Here is a 16,669-nt window from a genome sequence, read left to right as displayed (position 1 = left end):
GCATTAATTTGTTTGATGGATAACCGAACAAAACTGTGTATTGATGTTTTATATATTATATATATAAGTATATGATGGACATGATGGATGGTAGAGATTTAATGGTTAAGTTAATTCCACCAAAACATCAATCAAAACACTCACATATTAAAAAAAGAATAAAAAGAAATGAAGAAACAAACAAACAGACAAGCGCTAATTTTTGTTCATGGTAGAGATTTAATGTGGTTAATTTAGACTTTAAATTTGAAATTTTGTTCTTGTTGAAGTTTAACTTTGTGGTTCGGTCATCCAACTGAACTGAACCATTCAGGTATAGTTTGGTTTGGTAACCGAACCAAACCGCAAAGCGATTGGTTCTGATTGGGTTTTCCAGTAACCAAAATCTTCGGACCCGTTTATGGATAGGGTCTAAAAGTCGACTACCGCTCCAATGTGCTGATGTCAATTGTTTTTATTCTTGGAGTGACAGAATAGTGAGATTTCTATGTTGAATCCCGTTTTGTTCCTCTCGATCTGGAGGCGAAACCGGCAAGGAACTCCAAAAAACCTCATTGACCGTCAAGACAGAAAAATTGCGTTTTCAATTGAAATATTGTGTATTGAGTAAACCTTTGAGACTTACTCTTTTGATTGAGAGAGTTAGTTCGCTCATAGTAATTGCCTCTTCTTCGAGGCGTTTTCGTTACTTTTTATAGGCTGCTTTGACCGACTGTAGGGAGGCGATGATGATGAGGCGGTTGAGACCCACCGTATTGTATAAGAACTGTTATTTCGCAGACTGAAAATACTAGGATTCCTCTTTGGTATAGGCTCGTATCTTTAGTATTTAGAAGTTGTCTTGCTTAAGGATACTTGATAGGTTGTGTTTCCGAATTTGTAGATTCTTTAGGAGAAGTTTCTTCTTTGAGAGACTCTTAAAATCCAAGTTTGATAAATACTTAAGATCCTTACTGACTGGATCTTTGATAGGATTTTGGGATTAAGTCGGCAAGCATCAGGCACGCTTCTACCCCCATGTTTCAGTTTTGAATTATCGGGCCCACTTACGCGGACCCTATAGTCTTCTCTCAAATTCCAGGAATTCCAGGCGGACCTGGTTGTATTTGAGCCAAGGAAGGACTTAAGACTCCTAAGACAATCGTACCCCGAGCTCGAGTGTCAGAGCTCTTTTGGATTCAAGCTCCATGTTGGCCTTGATTCAAGTTGATCCATTTGACTTTTGGTCTTTTCTTAACTAATTAATCGTAATCAACTAATGACCATTTTCTGAATTATCACAACATACAACCCTATAATTCGATGTCAAAATTTGGTTGTAGGGGCGCCAAGAGCAATAAAGTGGGAGTGCCTGTATAACTCCCTTTATGTCAGTTCCATTGATTCCAATTCTGTTCCGTTCTTTGGTGGGATGAGTTTTGTTGTGTTGGGAGCTTTAATTGAATTTGTCATTCTCTGTGTCCATTCTATCAAATAGAGAGTGGTTTTTTTATTAGAAACTGAATCAAGATTAAACTTTTGAATTCGGTGATTATTTATAGGGCTGAATGGCTGGGTTTTTGGGTTGCATCCAATGGAGGCACCCAGTCCTGATATGGTGTGCGAGCTCGCCAAGATGGGTTTTCGAGTTTCCAGGTCAAATCTGATGGTGTGCAAGCCCGCCAAGAGATGTGCTCGCGTTGAACCGCGGCTCAGGATCACGTTGTCACATGGCGCAAGCCGGAGTTACTCTTGACCGAGTCTGAACCACTTTCTTCCTCGCGATGACTACAAAGTGTGCCATGAAAGCACCCAATACGTCTTAAACGCCCACAAGCATGTGGTTTCCACAACACTATTTGCCCGCACAAGCATGGTTTGCAACAGAAAGCACCCCATCTTTCCCTTGGTTACTACTTTAACAACAGGTGAGTGTTTTAATATAAGGGAACTCTGTTTCTCTTTTTGGGTAAACATGGTACTAAACTAAAGTTCGCTTCTTTAGTTTGAGATAACACTACTTTGTACTACATTTATGCTCGAGTTTAGACCTCGCTAAATCATTCAATTGGAATCGGAATTAGGCAAATCTTAGGTCTACAGTCAAGAGCTCGACGAGACAAATCTAACAAACCAGAGAACTCATGATTTTGATATCTTTAGTTCCCTCAAAATAGAGGAAATCTAACAAACCAGAGAGCTCATGATTTTGATATCTTCAGCTCCCTCAAAATAGAGGAAATCTAACCCAGCTAAAAGACCTAGGAGCTTGAAGAAACAAATCTAACAAACCAGAGAGCTCAGGATTTCGAAACCTTTAGTTCGCTTAAAACAGAGGAAAACCAACCCAGCCAAAATTCCTGTTCCAACATAGTTAACCGTCCCATTCTATAGATACATACTTAGGGGGTCGGATACAGAATAGACTATCAGATTCCAACACAGTCCGTGGAATAAAAATTGAGGTTAACCGACTGATACTGAAGAATTAGCAGAGGGGTTACCTTTAGGGATGAAAAGGCCACTCAAACATGGAGCTATTAGGAATGAGATGCCAATCGAACACAGAGCTGGTCAGTTCTCAAAATGTATTGTTTTAGTACGTGATGAGATGCTTCCTATCATTTAGTAGGCTGAACCAAATCAACTTTTTGAACCAAAATAGTAGCGTTTAAGCAAATAAACAAAGTTCAGAAAATTTTGAAACTTAAATAACACAATGATGTTGGAATTCGATATCGAGTAGCAAAAACAATTACAAACTAGTCTACGTTGTGGGAGCTGTCTGTCTCAATTTCGCCTGCAGGAATGCTGTAGCCTCATCTGCTACCGCTTGTTTCTTTAATGCAACCTGCATTGATAATTCCAACCTCGGTTACTTCAATGAAATTAAGACGACAAATATAAAAGAGGAAGAACGATGAAGCATAAAACAAGCATTTTGATTTTATCTCGTGTTTAACCTAACCAGAAAACAGTTACTCGGAGTCTGGAGTATTGACCCCCACTTAGCCAATACGAAGTAAGTACTCGAACTTAGTCAAATGGGAAAGTCGTTATGTGCCTCTGCTATTGTTTGAGGACATGGACTCATGAGCTAGAGAACGTGTTTCTTCAAGCTACTGCTCAATTTAACAAAACCCAATTTGTGAAGGGTTTCTTCTCTTTTTCTTTATTCTTCGTGACACTTCACTGATCATAGAGGATACAGAACTCTCTTTGTAGAATAAAAAGAAAGCTTGCTCTTCCAAAATGCATACCACAGATCAAGTATTCATCTGATCAAGAGGATATTTGGAAGGAGAGAACTCGGCCTTGAAAAGATTAATATTAATGGTAAGCCCTCTAACAGAGTTACAGAAATGTTGTCTGCGAATTCGCTAATTTACGAAAAAACAAGATCAGAGGTCCAGAACTAGTCTCGGTCCATCATTCCTAACATACATAAACGCAAAATAGGGTGTTTACTCTTTAAACGATTCTATGTTAGGTGATAAGCAGGAGAATATAATCATATATATATATATATATATATATATATATATATATATATATATATATCCTTTTTATCTAGTGTGTGTGTGTGAGTTCTCTTAAATACCTCAGTAAGCTGTTCAAAGTTAGATTTCAATAAATTGACTTTGCGATCACAATAGTCCTTGCCTTCGGCCATTGTTTTCTGGTTCACAAATGACAGAAAACAAATATTAGGTAATAGGAAGGAAATAACCAGTAGGAAGGTCCTGCTAAAAAAATCAGTACAACAGTAAGCATCTTGATAATATATATATGTCTCATTGTCTGCAAGTCTAAGCATCAAACATTTAACAGTTCGGTATGAAAAACTTTGGTCCTCGATATATGATTCTATTATGCTCCGAGAGGTAAGCTCCAATTCATAACACAATTTCACTTAAAAAACAACAAAGGCAGACATGATGTGATTACCTTTTTCTATATCCAAATACAAACTCCACAGGGAATAGAAAAAGGAAGCTTCACTACACCACACGCAATTGTAGTTGTAGCAGTAGTACCACCAAAAAGGTCACAGATTTAACTATTGTGCAAAAGCATATACTGTTATTTTAGTTTATCGCAACAAATGTTAGATAATCTTCCACAAGGGTTTTGACTAAAAATGGCATACTTGCGCATCACAATCTTACGGGTGTGGAACTTGCTCGTTATCACCTTCATCTTGAAGCCTCTAGTCTTTCATCTCAACCAGTTATTGGTATAACATGACGTAAAAAGGCTTTCGCAGGAAGGCGTGAAATCGAACCTAGTGAGCCCGGGAAGGAAGTGTCATGACGTAAAAATTTAGATTGTCTTTCAATAACCTACACCGACACCATAAGTAATCCGGTTCCAACATGAACCCTGTGAACATGTCTGGATGTGAACTCCTTCCTCTAGGGCTCATTATACTAAGGAAACATACTTTATTATGTCTATGAATGATGAGAGTCAAACCTACACTTTCTAATGAAACCAATCTTGTAATGGGAAACCCTAAACCCATTATATAAATTGTAAACCTCTTTTGCCTATAAAAATAAAGGGGTTAACCACCTAACTGCGTAAATCAGTAAAAGTCTCATAACAAAACCCTAAAATCAAAACTTCCGAACTTGAAAACCCCAATGATCATGACAACATTAATAAGAAGTCAATAATGCTAATTAAAAATTAATTTAGTAGAGAAGAAAGGGAAATGGGGGATTAAAAATCAAACCTCAATGAAATAGCCAGTACCAACATCAATGAGAACCTTATCAGCGACATCTAGGGTTCCAGGTACATAAAGAGAAGCCGTAAGAGGGACCAAAATTTTCTTACCTGAAACAAATAATTAACAAGTTGATTAAAACAGAGAGTAATGTGGGGATGGGGGTAAAGAGAGAAGGAAAGTAGGTTGTTGTTAAGGGTTTAGGGGGGTTAGGAACCTTGAGGACGGAGGGAGAGATCGTGAAGGGAAGAGGAAGCGATCTCGAGACGAGAAGTAGCAGTACGGATGTTGTTTAAGCTATCTTGAAGAAGATTAACTTCGAGATCGGATTGTTCTTTCACTGCTTTAAGTTGTTCTAAGCTCAGTTTCTCCATCTCCGGCGGTGATTTCACCACTATTCCTCCTCCTCCTCCTCCTTTCGACGCCATCACTCACTTTACTGAAGTGACTTCGAACGGAAAATAAATTCCTCGATTCCTTTTCTCTTCTTTGGGAAGTAGTTTTAATAAATAAATTTTATTGCTCAGCCTTGAACGTAAGCCCCTATAGCTCAGTGGTAGAGCGCCAGTCTTGTAAACTGGAGGTCTGTAGTTCGATCCTGCATGGGGGCATGATTTCTTATTTTAATTTTTCTCTTTTCAAAATACTGCGAATAAAAGTTGAACTTAGTTCGATTGGATCTGTGATGAGAGACCTCCTTTCTATTCCTCCATTTTTCTTTTTTACATGACAAACTCGTCACATGAGAACTAGAAGTAAGTTTTCTTTTACTTTTGCTATTAGTGAAGATCAGTGAAGGATAATTCTTACGAAAACAAAAAAAAATCAGACAGATTCTGGACAGAAATTATATGCAGCTAATTATAGGTGTTCTGACAAGCAAAGTTGATAGTTGATTTTCATGAGAGAGATCTATTCGTAGCCAACCTCCTTTATCTTCATTTTTTTTTTCTCTAAATGTAAAATGGGACTTCGAGTGACTTTCATAAAAAGAATCTCAAATGAAGTGGTACCCCATTGAAACAAAGAGCAAACAAATCATCCATGATCAATCCAACATTTGTATATATACATAAGTTGAGGGCGAATAACAAAAGAATACAAACTTAACTAGCAAATCGAAAAGTTGGGATGAAAAGTCTTTTATTCACTCTGCATAAACCTCAAACAATCCAAGACATATATATATAGAAACCACACATTATTTATCATCCTAATCAATCCAAACTAAAGGGATGGGCAATGAAAAAATAGGCAAGAACTTCTAAGAAAGTTTTTCTAACTTTCTTCATTTCAATTCTCCACAATAACAGCAACCTCAAGAACAAGATAAAGCAACCATCGTGTGTGCCAAATAACGCGACGAATATGACTCAGCCCATTGTTATCACTAGTTGAAATCGTAATTCAGGACATAGAGATCAGAGAGCAACTTCAGTTTCCTACCATATGAAGCTTTGGAATCAGAAATCTCGAATCTTGATTATCGATAAGCTTATCCTTTCGGCCTTCATTCAAGTAGCTTTAATGGGAGCATTTTCTTTGCCTCAAACACAGGCAGATAGATCAAAAACCCATAATATCAATTCATAGCTCAAACAGGTAAGTGGAAATTCAAATTTAGAATCATCATTCGAAGAAATTTGTTCTTACTGCAACTAACCCAAATCTTCAAATCATTTCATGGTCATTGAAGTACAGCAAGAACATTCAATATCATTTCGTCCCTAATTCGAAATAGACTGAAAGATCAAGTGTTCAGTGAAGTACTTCTAATCCCACCATAGGGTTTAATACTCAATTCTTTATCATTCGTCCCAAATTCGAAATAGACAGAAACCCTAATTCCCAAATCTCTTTTTCATCATTGTAGTAGAAACAAGCCCTAAATCTTTCCCTTGAAGATTGCAGAGCACAGATAAAATCCAATTCAGAATGACCATGAGTTTGCCTCTTTTGCATTCTGTCTTTTAGAATAGAAACTAAACCTAAACTCTAATTTCCATCTAACTGATGAGAAAAGGAAATTAAGCAAATTGAAACCCTAATTCAATTTACCCAAATCTCCTCAAACAGTAGTAGTAGTAATAAAAAAGGTTAAAACCCTAATAATTCTTCACACAGACAAAAACCCATAAACAAAATCAATCAATTCAATTAGATTCATCATCTCTCCTAACAGAATTTGCAGGATTACCAGACAAAGAAGCAAGCAAATTCAAATTCCCTTGTGAAATTGGAAAATAATTTCCAACCCTAGTTTCAGAACCTTCTCCTACTGATTGCTGAACAAACCTCCCTGACATCAACATGGGTGATGAACTCATAGTCATCGGCATAGGCATCGGAACTACCATCTCTGGTACCGCCGCCGCCGCCGCTGAGAAACTCCATAATTGACCAAAATCAGGCCGCGTAGGTAAAGTCCAGTACCCACCACCGGCTCCAACTGACAATTCATTAGTGGAATTAGAACCATCATCTCCGGCGTCGGTTCTTAACCTCTTACCGAGAAGAAATTGAGTATGACCGATCATCTCCGACGGTGGTTTAAGATCAAGTGAAGCAGAAATTGAAGGAGTTGATGATCTTCTTACTGAAACAGCAGCTGAGAAATTGGCGGGAGTTGTACCGGTACCAGTTGCGGCAATAATCGAAGGTTCAGCTTGACGGAGAAGCCATTCGATAGTTTGACCGTCGGATTTATGACCAAGTTCTCTAGTAAGTTGGAAAACCCTAGCGGCACAAATAATCGGCATACGGATGCGCCGCCCACGTCCGTCAACTTTACTGTGACGGTCTTTCGTCGGAGGTTTTTTCACCGTTAATGATCCGTTAGTTTGTTGTTGTTGTGGTGGACGTTGTGGGTCCGTTAGAGCGCCGTTAGTTGCGCCGTCTGTTGTGGACATGGTTGTGTGTTTTCTTTGACGTGTCTTCTCTGATGTTTGTAGGAGTGATCACAGTAGGGAGGTGGGGGAGGGTTTTTTTTTTTTGCTAAATTAAGGTAGAGAGAGAAAGAAGAGAGAGAGAAAGGAGTATAGTAGTGTGAGCTGGTGTGCACTTTCTAAATTGTGATAGATAGTGAGAAGAGAGAGAGAGAGGGGGTTAGTTTGCTAAAGTGAGCTGGTGTGAGCTTGTTGGCAATTTGAACCATTGCCTTGGTTCAACCATTGCCTTGGTTGAATTAAAATTAAAAGAGACACATCCTTAGGATCATGTCTTTCTATATAGCTGTCTCTCCATATAGTCACAATCATCTCTATATATACATAATCAGATTTCATTTTAGAAATAGAAAAATCAATTAGTTTCTGAGTTAAGAGTTTGCATTAGAAGTAAAAGAAGTTAAGAGAGTTCTCTACGTATTTGGTTCGAAGTTTCTTGAAGAACTTAGTGCTGCGCTTCAAGAAGGTAAGACTGTTTTATCCTGGGAGACGATTCGTATATACAACCCGGCTTAGCACCATTGCGGGACGAATAACGTCTTAAGGAGAGAGTATCCAATACTCGACTCGGTCATAAAATTATACTTTATATTGTTGTTAGTCTGTTGCATAATTTGTCGAACGGAATCATTATCGAATTGTGTGTTCGAGAAGGACAATTAAACTAATTAGTCCAACAATCTTAAGACGTTATTCCTTAATGAAAATACCATTCGACAAATTGGACAAGTTAGTTCTATAATACTATAATGGTGGACGAGATAATTTAGTGTTACTGTTATATTGACAAAGTAATCTAAGGCATAAAAGAAAGTTAGATACTGGCATTTATCTATGTGGTGTTATTTCTAAATCAAAGTTTACATATAATTTATTAGTTACTGTCCTCAATAAATCGTAGACCCCTAGTTGCTATTAGACAATTTGTATTGATGCATGTTGCATGGGATAGGCACTGTTAGAACTTAGTAAGTTTAATCTTCCTTTTGGTTGCCTGTACCAACTCATCTAGTTTTAATTGGTTCATAGACTCTCTTTCTTAGTTAGTATTAAATTCAAATAATATAATACTACAAAAACCAAATAAAACCCTCGGTGTGCGTCTCTGTTAGAAACAGAGCAAGTCTATTTGACTCTATCTCTTTAAATATTAGCATGAGAATTAAACCTATACACTCTCTGCCTGTCTTCTTTGATTCTTTGGAAAAAAATATTGTGGATCCCTGTTCTATTTAATTAAGTGATAATCTGTCGAAATAGCATACCTTGGTGATTTTGTAATCATCTAAATATTGACTTTGGTATTCTTATCACATCTCAGTTTCGGTTAATGTTTGTAAGTGCTTTATTCACTCTATAATTTTAAATTTAAATCAATTACTTATTGTTTATTGTCAAGACGGTATACAATCAAGAAAAGTATACAATTTACTACCATATTCTTATTAGTCTGTGAATTGTGTATTCAACAGACAATGGCAAGTAATACCGGAAACAATGTTCATGTCCCTCCAACTCATGTTGCACACGGAGAAAAACCTGAGAAGTTTACTGGCGCCGATTTTAAGAGATGGCAACAAAAGATGTTGTTCTATTTGACCACTCTTAACCTTGCTAGGCTGTTATACGAAGAAGCACCCACTCTCAAGGAAGATGGGTCGGATTTTGAGAATGTGGCTGCAGTAGATGCTTGGAAACATTCTGATTTCCTTTGCAAAAATTACATTCTCAATGGTCTCGATAATTCCTTATACAACGTTTATAGTCCGATTAAAACGGCAAAAGAATTATGGGAATCATTAGAGAATAAGTATAAGTCTGAAACTGCCGGAGTGAAAAAATTCATCATAGGAAGGTTCTTGGATTTCAAGATGACAGACCTTAAAACTGTCATTAGCCAAGTTCAAGAATTCCAATTAATTTTACAAGAATTAAAGGCAGAAAAATTGGTGATTAGTGAATCATTTCAAGTGGGAGCAATCATTGAAAAATTGCCACCATCTTGGAAAGATTTTAAAAATTACCTTAAGCATAAACGCAAGGAAATGGACTTGGAGGACTTGATTTTAAAATTGAGAGTTGAAGAAGATAGTCGTCTTGCCGAGAAAAAGAATGAGAAGCCTTCTGAAATCTCAAAAGTGAATGTGGTTGAAGGGGGGCTGAAAAAGAAAAGGAAATTTTCCGGTAAAGAAAAATATCATGGGAACTCTAAGAAGTTCAAAGGTACTTGTTACAATTGCAATAAGAAAGGACATCTTGCCAAAGATTGTCGCTCCAAAACTTGGAAGAAAAATTTCAAGAAAAGAAAGATGGAAGACAAAGTGATAGATAACTTGTCTGATGGTGTCAAAGAGATTAATTTATGTGCCGTTATTTCTGAAGTCAACTTGGTAAATAATCCAAGAGAATGGTGGGTAGACACTGGTGCTACTCGTCATATTTGTTCAGATAAAGGAGTATTCTCATCTTATAAAAAAGTAGAAAACGCTGAACCTTTATTTATGGGAAATTCGGCAACATCCAAAGTTGAAGGCACCGGGACAGTCATACTTAAATTCACATCTGGAAAGGAAGTAACTCTGAAAAATGTGCTTCATGTACCCGACATCCGAAAGAATTTAGTTTCTGGTTCTTTATTAAGTAAGAATGGTTTTAAACTTGTATTTGAATCTGATAATTTTATTCTTACTAAGAATGGGATGTACGTGGGAAAGGGGTATTTAAGTGAAGGTCTGTTCAAGATGAATGTAATGACCATTATTCCTAAGATTAATAAAATTAATGATTTTGCTTATATTGTTGATTCGTGTATGAAGTGGCATGAGAGGTTAGGACATGTTAATAATGATTCTTTAAGAAGATTAATTAACATGGACCTTATACCTAAATTTGATTTAAATACCAATCATAAATGTGAAGTTTGTGTCGAATCAAAAATGACTAAGTCGTCTTTCCGTTCAGTTGAAAGAGACACAGAACCGTTAGAACTAATACATAGTGATATATGTGACTTAAAAACGGTTCAGACAAGAGGTGGGAAAAAATACTTCATCACATTTATAGATGATAGTACCAGATATTGTCATGTTTACTTATTAAGAAGTAAAGATGAAGCCGTAGAAAAATTTAAAATATATAAAAGTGAAGTTGAGAATCAACTCGATAAAAAGATTAAAACTTTACGAAGTGATAGAGGTGGTGAATATGAATCGCCATTTGCTGATATTTGTGCTGAAAGTGGTATTATCCATCAAACAACGGCTCCTTATTCGCCTCAACAAAATGGAGTCGCTGAAAGAAAAAATCGAACTTTAAAAGAAATGATGAACGCATTACTTATAAGTTCAGGATTACCCCAAAATTTGTGGGGGGAAGCTTTGCTTTCAGCAAACTATATTTTGAACAAATTGCCTCATAAGAAAAAGGATAAAACTCCTTATGAGTTATGGAAAGGAAAAAAGCCTTCTTATAAATACCTCAAAGTGTGGGGGTGTTTAGCAAAAGTGGCGATTCCTACACCGAAGAAGGTCAAAATTGGACCAAAAACTATCGATTGTATTTTCATAGGATATGCACATAATAGTAGTGCATACAGATTTCTCATACATAAATCTGAAATTCAAGACTTACATATTAATACGGTAATCGAATCAAGAAATGCTATATTTTTTGAGGACATATTTCCATGTAAATTAGACGATGAGAAAAGTTCCAAAAAGAGGAAATTTGAGTATATTAGTAACAATGAAAATACAAACCAAAATGATAAAGAGAATGTGGTTCAAGAACCACAAGCAGGAGAAAATAAAGAGGAACTCCGAAGAGGCAAGAGACAAAAAATTGCCAAAACATACGGTCCGGATTTCCTCACATATTTGTTAGAACAAGAACCGCAAACATACAAAGAAGCAATGTCTTCTCCTGAATCTCAATTTTGGAAAGAGGCCGTAAATAACGAAATTGAGTCTATCCTTCAGAACCATACATGGGAGTTAGTAGATCTTCCACCGGGGTGTAAACCATTGGGTTATAAATGGATTTTCAAGAGAAAATTAAAAACGGATGGTTCTATAGACAAGTACAAAGCGAGACTTGTCGCAAAAGGATTTAAACAAAAAGAAGGATTAGACTATTTTGATACATATTCTCCTGTTACGAGAATAACATCAATTCGGGTATTAATTGCTATAGCATCTCTATATAATTTAGAGATACATCAAATGGATGTTAAAACTGCTTTCTTGAATGGTGAATTAGAAGAAGAGATCTATATGGAACAACCGGAAGGGTTTATAGTACCCGGTCAAGAAAAGAAAGTTTGTAAATTAGTGAGGTCACTGTATGGGCTGAAACAAGCACCAAAACAGTGGCATGAGAAATTCGACAAAGCCATGTTGTCAAATGGTTTTAGTATTAACGAGTGTGATAAATGTGTCTACACTAAATCTACTACCAACGGAGTTATAATTCTATGCTTGTATGTAGACGACATGTTAATAATGGGTAGCAATTTAGATATGATCAAATCTACAAAGAAAATGCTATCAAAAGTATTTGATATGAAAGATTTAGGTCAAGCAGACTTAATTCTTGGAATCAAGATATGTCGAACTTCTAATGGAATAGTTTTATCTCAATCACATTATATTGAGAAAATTTTAGAGAAATTCAACAAAAATGATAATCAAGTTGTAAAAACTCCAGTAGACCTTAGTCTACATCTAACTAAGAATACGGGTCATAGTACTAACCAATTAGAATATTCTCGGATAATTGGTAGTTTGATGTATCTAATGAATTGTACACGACCTGATATTGCATACTCAGTAAGTAAATTGAGTAGGTTTACGAGCAATCCAAATACAAGTCATTGGAGTGCTCTGATAAGAGTTCTTAGATATTTAAGATATACTAAGGAGTATGGGTTACATTTTACCAAATACCCTGCAGTTCTTGAAGGGTATACTGATGCAAATTGGATTTCAGATACAAACGATTCTAAATCCACAAGCGGTTATGTTTTTACTATAGGTGGTGCATCAGTTTCTTGGAAGTCCTCAAAACAAACTTGCATAGCAAGATCAACCATGGAGTCAGAGTTTATTGCTTTAGACAAAGCTGGAGAAGAAGCTGAATGGCTTCGTAATTTTCTAGAGGATATTCCAATTTGGCCAAAACCGGTGTCTGCTATTAAAATACATTGCGATAGTAAATCGGCAATTGGCAAGGCACATAATAAAATGTATAACGGAAAATCTCGACACATACGTCGAAGACACAATACCGTTAAACATTTGCTCACAAGTGGAATTATAACAATTGATTATATAAAATCAAAGGATAACCTAGCGGATCCATTTACAAAGGGGTTATCGAAAGAGCAAATGTACAAACTATCAAGGGGAATGGGCTTAAAGCCTAAAGTAAATGAGTAGATCGCAATAGAAACCCAACCTAGTTGACTGGAGATCCCAAGATCTAGGTTCAAAAGGGACAACATAAATGTGAAATACTCGCCAGTAACACTGAAAGAGTCATTCTCTTACCCATTCCTAAGTATCAGTGTTGCCTGTCAGGTGATAGGATAAGCGATGCTTTTAATGATGCCTATATTCTTGTGTAAACAAGTGGGGTACGTCAGGGTACTCTTCATAGGACATCACCTATGTGAGTGTAGAACTGATGCCGGTTCTATGAGAATGTCTTAAGGCGGAATTCTCTAAAGCACTCATGAATCCAGGAGTTGTCCAGGGCCGAAAAGGACAAAACCAAAGAATCAAATATGTACGGAAGAAGTTGTGTGTTGGCTATTGTATCGACTTACTGCGAAAATTGAATAGTTCAAGACATCATGTTCACTAATCAATTAGTAAGTCCGGTAGTCATACACTAAGGAAGGTTCAAAGCCAAAAGCCACCTCTCCTGATGCAACAACTTTCATTTGAACTCTCTTAGTTAGTATGCATTGTCAGTTTGCATAGTCTTCATATAGAATAAATTTTAATTCATGTGGGGGATTGTTGGCAATTTGAACCATTGCCTTGGTTCAACCATTGCCTTGGTTGAATTAAAATTAAAAGAGACACATCCTTAGGATCATGTCTTTCTATATAGCTGTCTCTCCATATAGTCACAATCATCTCTATATATACATAATCAGATTTCATTTTAGAAATAGAAAAATCAATTAGTTTCTGAGTTAAGAGTTTGCATTAGAAGTAAAAGAAGTTAAGAGAGTTCTCTACGTATTTGGTTCGAAGTTTCTTGAAGAACTTAGTGCTGCGCTTCAAGAAGGTAAGACTGTTTTATCCTGGGAGACGATTCGTATATACAACCCGGCTTAGCACCATTGCGGGACGAATAACGTCTTAAGGAGAGAGTATCCAATACTCGACTCGGTCATAAAATTATACTTTATATTGTTGTTAGTCTGTTGCATAATTTGTCGAACGGAATCATTATCGAATTGTGTGTTCGAGAAGGACAATTAAACTAATTAGTCCAACAGAGCTTGCTTATTTTGTGATGGAGAATTCCAGAGAGAGAGAGAGAGAGAGAGAGAGAGAGAGAGAGAATGATTGAGGAAGAAGAGGGAAGATAGAGACTGAACAATAAGGGTCACATGGGGTTGTGAGGCCCAGCTCCACCAATAATTGGGACCCACTCTAATATTTTCTTGAAAAGTCAAGTCTTTGTATAATTGACCGGATTGACTAGGAAATTATCTTTCTCTTTCTTATTTGATTCTCGAATGGTTCCAACATTTGATCAGTTTGGTTATTTGGCCCTCAACTTTTCACCAAATAACGGTTGGCTTCTCTCATGGTCGGCCTTGGTCCAAAGCGAGCAAAGTCTCGCTTTGGTTCACCAAATTATGGGGCCACACTTTGTAGGAGGTTCTATAAAATTTCTCAAAAGTTAATTACTAGAGGTCGACAATAACTATCAGCTTTCTCTCTCTAAAATCCAAAACCCTAACTAGAATCTGTTACAAGGTGACTCCCTTTTTACTTTTCAATTTAGGAGTTTATATACAAGCTTAAGTTTCTTCTCCCTCGAAACTGATCGTTAAGTTTGAAATTTACTAATCGTAGTTTGCTAGTTTATAATAGGACTCCCATTTAGTGATGTTTCACTTGAAGAACTTTACATTTCTGTTTTTTTTTTCAAAATACTAGCCTATTTTGGGGTTTTTTATTTTGATTGTTCGTGTTACTGAAATTTGGTATTTAATCTCTTTGAGCATAGATGAATCAAAACGACTTTCCGTAAGATCTAGTAATGGTCTATTATCTTGGCCTTGTTGTCAACCATTGATGCTCAAAAGTTTCTCTTCCTCCGTCAAATCGGGTTCATACATATCATTCTTAACAAAAACTTTGTGTTGTATAAAGTTCGTAATTAAGAGATGCACCCATTTTCTCGAAATTCTGAAACATGTGATAAAAATGTCTCTGATTTACATGGTCAATGAATTTCGAAACGTCAAATTACTATACAAAAACGAGGGGGAGAGAAATTAGAAAATAGTTCGACCTTCATAACGTAAGGTGGAAAGAGAAAAAAGAAATAAATTAATAAGGGTATTCTTGAAAGTACATAAAAAATAAACGTCAACAGATGAAAACTTTAAAAAGGGAATCATTTGGATATTTTACATAAACTAAAGAGTGGGAAGAAAGTGGTCAAGGTCATTTAAGAGCATCTCCAATGCAAAACTCAAAAAAAATCTCTATTTATTCTATGTGTCAAGTTTCAATCTAGATTCTCACTCCTAGGTGTCAAAAATAGAGATCTTCAATTTTTTCGTATCTCCAATGCAAAACTCTAAACTTATCTTATTTACTTATGTGACATATTTATTTTTGTAAATAAATAAATTGTTATTTAGAAAATATAAAAGACTCGACTTCTATTGGTTGAAAATCAAATATTGATGAGTTATATAATTAGAGATATCTTAAGAGGACATTCTAGAAATAAAATGTCCTCTTGATATATTATTTTGCCCTCGACACGTCATCTTAGAGATTCAAATAAAGTGTGGCATTTGAGAGAATTTTTAAGTAAAAATTCTAAAAATCTTATGTGACCTTAGAGTTTTCAAAATTGAGTGTTACATTGAAGATGCTCCAAGCTATAACCCATATATTTTCCCTCTTCTTGTCCTCTACATTTAGGGGGTAAAGATTAAAAATTGACTTGTAGGGTTATCTATCCTTCCCAAACAGACAAGACATTTGGCGCTCAAATTGGCCAAAATTATTTTTCCTTTGCCATCGAAAAATTCTTGCAATGTGTGTCTCTTTATTGAAGTTCAACCTAATAGGCTACTACTGCTAAAACTTACACTGATCAAGAAACAAGTTCTGTAACTTGATTTTAGGGTTCAATTCCCTTTGACCTCGAATTTTTTACTGCCTACGAGATTTTTTTTTTTTGATGAAGGAGCTGCCTACGAGATTTAGTCTCCATTCTTGTTTAACATTTTAACTTAACCAGGCAAGACAATAGTTATGTCCTTAAATTTAACAGATAAGGTTTATTTTTCGTTCTTACCATTTCTATCTAAAATATTACTCGCTTTTACTCTCTGTTCCCTTTGATGGTCGAAACCAATCAATAACACCTTAGAAATAAGACAGCAAAGTAATAATTTGAGACAAAAAGGACCTAACTGTACTCGCGGCCGGTCAGCCAATGGGTCCATTACTTACACCAACTTAATCCGTGCTTTAACGGGGTTGGGCCAAGGCGACGCAAGGCCTTTGACTCTTCACGGCCCATTCGCAAATTATGGTTTGCAGATTTCAAGTATGAAATGCATATTACATCCTTCAACAGAAAAAAAAATGCATATTACATTTTTAAAGTTGTATATATACGAAGTTCATACGATAGTTTTCAAATCAACTTGCATTGCTCCTGCCATTTTCGCGGGAAAAACATACTAACAAAAAAGTTTCTATTGATGAATTAAAATAAGGTATTGGCTGAATAAAAAAAATAAAAT

The 16,669-nt window shown here is 36.1% G+C and overlaps 1 protein-coding gene, 1 non-coding gene and 1 pseudogene across 3 annotated transcripts; 1 reads left to right on the top strand and 2 right to left on the bottom strand.

The window, feature by feature from the left end:
- Positions 1–2,603: 2,603 nt before the first annotated feature.
- On the bottom strand, positions 2,604–5,201 carry LOC147563757 (prefoldin subunit 5-like). Its single transcript, XM_086640382.1, has 4 exons — positions 4,929–5,201; positions 4,718–4,821; positions 3,581–3,658; positions 2,604–2,830 (listed from the first exon to the last, which is right to left on the bottom strand). Exons 1-4 carry the CDS (start codon positions 5,137–5,139, stop codon positions 2,747–2,749), a joined length of 477 nt encoding a protein of 158 aa, XP_086496508.1. The 5' UTR covers positions 5,140–5,201; the 3' UTR covers positions 2,604–2,746.
- Positions 5,202–5,250: 49 nt separating this feature from the next.
- On the top strand, positions 5,251–5,322 carry TRNAT-UGU (transfer RNA threonine (anticodon UGU)). The gene has a single exon. It is a non-coding gene; the product is annotated as a tRNA-Thr (tRNA).
- Positions 5,323–5,837: 515 nt separating this feature from the next.
- LOC147563755 (transcription factor TCP7 pseudogene) lies at positions 5,838–7,835 on the bottom strand (annotated as a pseudogene). The gene has a single exon (XR_015225202.1). The product of XR_015225202.1 is annotated as a transcription factor TCP7 pseudogene (transcript).
- Positions 7,836–16,669: the final 8,834 nt, after the last annotated feature.

The sequence above is a fragment of the Eschscholzia californica genome, unplaced genomic scaffold (assembly GCF_041429995.1).
Source record: "Eschscholzia californica isolate CP2 unplaced genomic scaffold, dmEscCali1.0.p SCAF_1, whole genome shotgun sequence".
Lineage (NCBI taxonomy): Eukaryota > Viridiplantae > Streptophyta > Magnoliopsida > Ranunculales > Papaveraceae > Eschscholzia > Eschscholzia californica.
Note: the sequence above shows the minus strand (reverse complement) of the source record. Positions and strands in the feature narration are given on the sequence as shown.

Coding starts and splice junctions, on each gene's coding strand:
- LOC147563757 (XM_086640382.1), bottom strand. CDS start 5,139: ATGGCGTCGAAAGGAGGAGGAGGAGGAGGAATAGTGGTGAAATCACCG. Junction 4,822..4,928: donor TCTCTCCCTCCGTCCTCAAG/GTTCCTAACCCC, acceptor TATTTGTTTCAG/GTAAGAAAATTTTGGTCCCT. Junction 2,831..3,580: donor ACTTTGAACAGCTTACTGAG/GTATTTAAGAGA, acceptor TTATCAATGCAG/GTTGCATTAAAGAAACAAGC.